Source organism: Microchirus variegatus (assembly GCF_963457635.1).
Source record: "Microchirus variegatus genome assembly, chromosome: 9".
Lineage (NCBI taxonomy): Eukaryota > Metazoa > Chordata > Actinopteri > Pleuronectiformes > Soleidae > Microchirus > Microchirus variegatus.
Genome location: NC_139810.1, coordinates 2,700,265 through 2,707,764, shown reverse-complemented (window position 1 = coordinate 2,707,764; position 7,500 = coordinate 2,700,265). Strand labels below are relative to the sequence as shown.

The window sequence follows — 7,500 nt, the reverse complement described above, 5'->3', positions numbered from 1 at the left end:
AAAAGTGTATGAATCTTGGACTTCTTATGTAAAATAAGCTTTTCATTCCATGTTAAAGTTGTGCGAAATAGACTTAATCTTGTCCTCTGCTAGGGATTTTGACAGAGGATTACTCAAAAAGTACACAGTAAAAGTACTTCATATTTTGAATGTATGTATTCTAGGATGTACTAAGTTCAAAAGTGTATGAATCTTGGACTACTTATGTAAAATAAGCTTTTCATTCCATGTTAAAATTGGGTGAAATAGACTTAATCTTGTCCTCTGTAAAGGATTTTGACAGGATTACTCAAAAAGTACACAGTAAAAGTATTTGATATTATTCATGCAGGTAGTCTAGGAAGTACTTGCTTCAACAGTGTATGAATATTGGACTACTTATGTAAAATGAGTTATTTATTCCATGTTAAATTTGGGCGAAATAGACTTAATCTTGTCCTCTTTAAGGGATTTTGACAGAGGATTACTCAAAAAGAACACGGTAAAAGTACTTCATATTTTGAATGTATGTAGTCTATGAAGTACTGAATTCAATAGTGTATGAATCTTGGACTACTTATGTAAAATAAGCTTTTCATTCCATGTTAAAGTTGGTGCGAAATAGACTTAATCTTGTCCTCTGCTAGGGATTTTGACAGAGGATTACTCAAAAAATGCACAGTAAAAGTACTTGATATTATTCATGGAAGTGATCTAGGAAGTACTTACTTCAATAGTGTATGAATCTTGGACTACTTATGTAAAATAAGCTTTTCATTCCATGTTAAAGTTGGGCGAAATAGACTTAATCTTGTCCTCTGCTAGGGATTTTGACAGAGGATTACTCAAAAAGTACACAGTAAAAGTACTTCATATTTCGAATGTATGTAGTCTAGGATGTACTAAGTTCAAAAGGTAATGATTCTTGGACTACTTATGTAAAATAAGCTTTTCATTCCATGTTAAAGTTGGGCGAAATAGACTTAATCTTGTCCTCTGCTAGGGATTTTGACAGAGGATTACTCAAAAAGTACACAGTAAAAGTACTTCATATTTTGAATGTATGTAGTCTAGGATGTACTAAGTTCAATAGTGTATGAATCTTGGACTACTTATGTAAAATAAGCTTTTCATTCCATGTTAAAGTTGTGCGAAATAGACTTAATCTTGTCCTCTGCTAGGGATTTTGACAGAGGATTACTCAAAAAGTACAGAGTAAAAGTACTTCATATTTTGAATGTATGTAGTCTAGGATGTACTAAGTTCAAAAGTGTATGAATCTTGGACTACTTATGTAAAATAAGCTTTTCATTCCATGTTAAAATTGGGTGAAATTGACTTAATCTTGTCCTCTGTAAAGGATTTTGACAGGATTACTCAAAAAGTACAGAGTAAAAGTATTTGATATTATTCATGCAGGAAGTACTTGCTTCAACAGTGTATGAATATTGGACTACTTATGTAAAATGAGTTATTTATTCCATGTTAAATTTGGGCGAAATAGACTTAATCTTGTCCTCTTTAAGGGATTTTGACAGAGGATTACTCAAAAAGAACACGGTAAAAGTACTTGATATTATTCATGGAAGTGATCTAGGAAGTACTAACTTCAATAGTGTATGAATCTTGGACTACTTATGTAAAATAAGATTTTCATTCCATGTCCTCCCAGTGGCATTGGCAGGTAGTGGCACCTCACTGTGGTCCGTGACAGCCTGTGACAAACTTCTGGCTTTTCCGAAACGTCTCCCTTGACTCGCTGCCAATAAAGTGCGGGGGCCACATTTGTTGTTCATGAATACAAAATAAAAGTATATAAAAGTATCCATGGCGGAAGTGACTGTCAGAGCCGGCCCTGGGCATAGGCAGTATAGGCAAATGCTAGGCCCCCGGTGTCCGTTGGGGGCGCCGAAAACGGGGGGAGAATTTTTTTTTTTTTTTTTTTTTACCAGTGCCATTACTACTATTATTTTGAACTATTAAATAAGCCCACAGCAACATAAAGTCACAGCAAAGACTATTAAATAATGCAGCCTTTTTTCTGGGTGCCTGGCTCGTTGCTCTGTACCTGCCCAAGGAAGGAAAAGAAGGAAAGAAGAGGAAGAAAAACGTGAAAAAGATAGAGGTACAGTAAAGTCAATGTGATGAAGTGCATGAAATGAATAGTTTAATGCATCGTAGTTACCGTTGTTGCATAGCCACTGTTAGCAGCGAGACGCCATGTTTCTACTGGAGCCTGTAAGGACAAACGCGAGAGAACAAATCAAGCATCCAAATTACTCAGCGCCGGCCCTGAGTGACTGTCATAACAACAAACAACAGAGCGCTACAGAAAGTCCTTCATCCTCACTGCTGTTCGTATATTTAACTCCTCGTTTTAAATGTCCGCTGATTGACCTACTTACCTCTAAAAGTCTTTATTCAGGTTCTCTCTTCTGTGCACATTTCGGTTTAGTCCCTTTCTACACTGTGTACTACTTGGATATTGTGCATTCTTATCTTATTTTTTTATTCTTACCTATACTTTATTACTTTCTCGACATTAGAGTGAAATTTCATTCAATTTTACTCTTATCTTACATTTTATTTCTTTTTACTTATATTTAGAGTGTGTTTTTTTTTTTTACCTTATTGCATTTTATTTTTATCCTATTTTTACTCTTTTCTTTACGTTGTCTTTCTTTTTCACTTATTATGCCCTTGCACATTTCTGCACCTCTTTGTTGCCTCAACTGAGCTGTTGTAAATGTGTGTTTTTACGTTTTTTGAATTCAAATTCAAAAAATGTGGGCCCCGCCTTTATTGGCAGCAAGTCTAGGGAGTTTTTCTCAACTCAATATTATTTTCGAACACTGAGCTGAGGTCAGGAAATGCAATGGAAAAGCCAACTGTTGCCACAGGATGTTACCATGGATGTTATTATTTGAACTGGATAGAGCTCCGCCCCTATCCGTCCTATGAAGCTGCTCACCCAGTGCATATGCCAAAAAAAGTTTGTTGACTTCCGCGTTTATTTCCGGGTTACGGGGCCGATAGAGCATGCGCAGTAGTGTCACTACCATATAAATATCTATAAAAGCCCGTGTCCCGTGGACACTTTTACAGGCGTCTCTTTTACTATTGCGGTCAATAGGAAAATTGCTTTTTGGGCTCCATGGGGTTTTCTGTTGCAGTACCCACAGTGGCCACCATGTAAAAATTGTCTTCTAGACAGAGGGGGCGGAGCTTTATCCAGTTCATATTATACATCCACAGTCAAAGCGAAACTTCTCAGCGCAGTGAAGAAGTGACGGTGAGTGTTCTGAACTTATATAAAAAGAGAGAGGGAGAGAGAGAGAGAGACGCACTTTACTGTGTGATGTTAGAAAGTCTAACATTTGTCGCTAGAAGTGAACTTTGACTGAAACGCTAAAGGTTTAAAAAAACGCTTCTTCAGCGTTTATCATGTTAAATAGAGATAAGGCTCTGGTTATCGCGGTAAACACGGAAATCAACTTTAAAGCTGCACAAACGGCTTTAATTTCCTCCAAAAGTGTTCAGTTAAAATGTCTGAAACTCAGCTTGGTAACATACAGATATCTGTAGATTATATAATAGAAACAGGTCAAGTGTTATATGGTGATATTGTGGTTTTCTTCTTTGTTTATTTGTGTTCAGTATAGCCTGTAAAATACACTGAACACTAAAAACGAAAACGAAATTCATATAAACTCAGTATTTACTCTATGAAACTATTCTCTCATATGGTTTGACCTTTGAAAGTCTCGATGAAAGTGAGAGTTGAGCTCTGTGTGAAGTAACTGCAGCTCACTTTATCTGCTGGATAATTACAGAATAAATCACTAAGACTGTAGAGTCGTTTCTTCTTTTTAAAACACATACACTAAAACCCTTATGTCTTTAGAGACAGAACGTTTTTAAAGACAAAAATACTACAAACATAAATGGAAAGAGAGAAAATACACAAACAAACTTTCACACAAGTATGAGGAACCGACTATAAAATACTTTTTTACAGCAGTGTTTAATCTGAATTAAAAAAATTCTAAATGTTAAATATTAAATATAAATGTTGAATATAAATGTTAAATATATCTAAATTTTAAATCTAAATGTTAAATATTACATCTAAATGTTGAATATTAAATCTAAATGTTAAATGTTGAATGTAAATGTTATACAAACACTAAAAATGTAAAAAATAAAATAATAAAATTATATAAGCACATCATGACTTCCTCGAGCGTTTATTTTGGTTCATTTGTTTACCGGCAGTGTGAATTTGCATATTAGCTAAATATTTAGTTTTAGATTTAACATTTAACATTTATAGTAAATATTTAACATTTAGATTTAGATATTTTAATCAGATTGAAACTATATTTTCTCAAGAGAATTAAATATATCACAGAGTTCACAAATGTTGCTGTAAATCTGGTCAAAACTAACATTAAAAAATTCACATTTTGTTTGTTTGTTTGTTTGTTTGTTGGCAACATAACTCGAAAAGTCACTGACGGATTTGGATTATATTTTGGAGCGTGATCTGTACACACCGCACACCGGCGGGGTGGATTATGAAGGCACTGAGCTGCCTTGGCGGAGGTCTGCGCTCTCCGAGTGCTTTTCTAGTTAAAAACATGTTTGTTTTTTCGCTAAATGTGGCAAAAAGTTGCTGTTTATTTTAGCAACATTTACAACAACTTTACAATCAGAAAACTGTTTTCCTGCACATGCACGTCGTGCCCTTTGATGACTGGAGTTTTCTTTCTCTTGGTACACAGATCTTTTCTCTGGCCCTCAGAGGAACTGAGATGGTGTCTTCAGAGCGACAAACTCGGCCAAACACTCTGTCAAAATGTTTTCTGCAGGAAAACCTTTAAATTTGCATTTGTTGGTAAAGTATTTCTGTCTCTCATTTGTTTCTGTTTCCTGTTGAACCGTTGAACGCCTTTTTTTATGTGGGTAGTGGTTTGTGGGGAGGTGATGGTACATATGTGTGTTCCACTGATGTATGCAGTGACAGAAAAGTGTCAAAAAACCTGCTCGTGGGTGTTTATTTAGTCATGTTAGATCGAGGGCCAATTCCAATTCCTATCTTAACCCTTAATCTTAACTGGCCCTCAAAACCAAGTGTTGAGGGTTATTTTGTCACTTAGAAATGGGACACTCCTTAAATGCAGATACGTCTTCAGACTGTAGGGGGCAGAATAACGCCAAAGCTGCGTCCAGTTGTCAGTTAGTTATAAGATGATACTCATACAAATATTCAGCTGACAGTTACCACACACCACGACTTATTGAAGAGTAAACCATAGCAAACCATCGACAAAAGATCGTAAAATAAAAATAAATGTTACGCAACAATGACGTCAGTAATCCATAATATGGGCCTAAACTAAGATAATACAATGGTTTTCATCATTTTTATATCTCTATTAACAAAGAAAACACTCAATTTGTAGCGTACTCGTTTCGCTGCTTTCGGGCGCCATCTTTGTTATGTGAAAACACGCAATGCATTCTGGGTAGCCCTTGCTCCCAAGGGGGGTCTCGGAAAAATCTCAATATTGAGGGCGATACAGCCCTTAAACTTGACCCTCAACTTAATTTATCTGAGAATCGGGACAGCACTTGGACTAGAGGGAGCATTTTTCAGATTAAGGGGTTAAAGCAAGGAATTGGAATTCACTGTGTCGCAATCGTGTTAAAGCTCGCCTCTATTGCATCAGGGGGAAAAAAAACACCTTTCTTGTATTTTGCCCAAAACGGCGTCCAACTGTCTCAACACAACAAAGCCTCAGAAGAATGACAGTCGCAGTTGACCACCAGGGGGCGTCTTTGCCGGTTTGTGAAAACAACTCAGTTTGAATAAAAAGTTTGTGGCAAAACGAGTCCATTTCCCCCTCGATTTATATGATCATCGCCCACAGTGGGTCCACGGTTGGTGCAGTGGTTAACGTTCTCGCCCAGGTTCTTGGGGTTCGAGCCCCGGTTGGAACGAGGGCCTTTCTGCATGTTCTCCGCATGTGTGCGTGGGTTTTCTCCAGGTTCTCCAGCTTCCTCCCACAGTCCAAAAACATGCGATATGGGGATTAAGTGAATTGATGACTCTAAATTGACCGTAGGTGTGAGAGTGTGAGTGAATGGTTGTTTGTCTCTATGTGTGACCCTGTGATGGACTGGTCAACTGTCCAGGGTGTGACCCCGCCCTCCAGCTTTACCCTCCAGCTGTAGACAATGGACGGATGGAAATCACCCACAGCAAAACTACTGAAGATGCTGGCCCCCTGGTGTGCGGGCGTTTGTGCATGTGTGTGTGAGTGCCTGTGTGTGGGCGTATGTGCGCGTGTGCATGTGCGTGCGTTTGTGCGCGTGTGTGTGTGTGTGCGTGCGAGTGTGTGTGTGCGTGCGTTTGTATGTATGTGAGTGCGTTTGTGCATGTGTGTGTGTGTGCCTGTGTGTGGGCGTATGTGCGTGCGTTTGTATGTATGTGAGTGCATTTGTGCATGTGTGTGTGTGTGAGTGCGTTTGTGCATGTGTGTGTGTGTGAGTGCGTTTGTGCATGTGTGTGTGTGTGCGTTGTGCATTTGTGTGGGCGTATGTGCGTGTACATGTGTGTGTGTGTGTGTGCGAGTGCATTTGTGCATGTGTGTGGGTGTATGTGCGTGCGTCTGTGCGTGTGTGTGTGTGCGTGCGAGTGTGTGTGTGTGTGTGTGAGTGCGTGTGTGTGCGTTTGTGCATGTGTGTGGGCGTATGTGCGTGTGTGCATGTGCGTGCATTTGTGCATGTGTGTGGGCGTATGTGCGTGTACATGTGTGTGTGTGCGAGTGCATTTGTGCATGTGTGTGGGTGTATGTGCGTGCGTCTGTGCGTGTGTGTGTGTGCGTGCGAGTGTGTGTGTGTGTGAGTGCGTGTGTGTGTGTTTGTGCATGTGTGTGGGCGTATGTGGAGGATACAGCTGTAGATAATGGACGGATGTAAATCACAGCAAAACTACTGAAGAATGAAGACCACGGTGACTGAGAACCTTCACCGTCATGGTCTCAAATAAGAGTTTTAGCTCTTGTTCATTAGATCCTGAGTGGACATCAGTGCAGGGTGATGATGAACTGGTGATGTGGTACGACCCTCCTGTAAGATAGAGTGGGTGTGATATAACTGTGGATTTCTCGTGACACTGATCCTGAATTGTCTGAAAACAGTAGCCTCTGAGTTTGTTGAGGTAAATAAATAGCTTATTATTTAGGTCTCGTCATCCTCAGGTATCTTCTTCCCTCTTTCCTTGAACGCCTCCGCTCTTGTCGTAGATGTAAACAAATCAAAACCTTGCTCTGTTCTCCACAGATCTTCATGATCGGCGTCTGCAGAGGAAACTCACCTTGTATTCCGTCACATTACCCAGTGGAACGTGAGTGCTGTCCCAAGTGTTCGCCTGGTAAGATTCTGCTGAGTCATGGACTCACCGTGCTGCTCACCACACTGAAGGACTGATGCTGATGTCAGTGTTAAGACCTGCAC

General features: G+C 39.2%; 1 protein-coding gene across 2 annotated transcripts in view; it reads left to right on the top strand.

The window, feature by feature from the left end:
* The first annotated feature begins 4,762 nt into the window (after positions 1-4,762).
* Positions 4,763-7,500, top strand: part of LOC310932426 (tumor necrosis factor receptor superfamily member 14-like) — an 11,597-nt gene continuing 8,859 nt past the window's right edge. For both annotated transcript variants that reach the window (XM_083895744.1, XM_083895745.1), the window contains exons 1-2: positions 4,763-4,876; positions 7,327-7,417. In XM_083895744.1, coding sequence (XP_083751870.1) covers positions 4,838-4,876; positions 7,327-7,417 — 130 coding nt within the window. In that variant the 5' untranslated portion in view covers positions 4,763-4,837. The remainder of the gene's footprint in view (positions 4,877-7,326; positions 7,418-7,500) is intronic.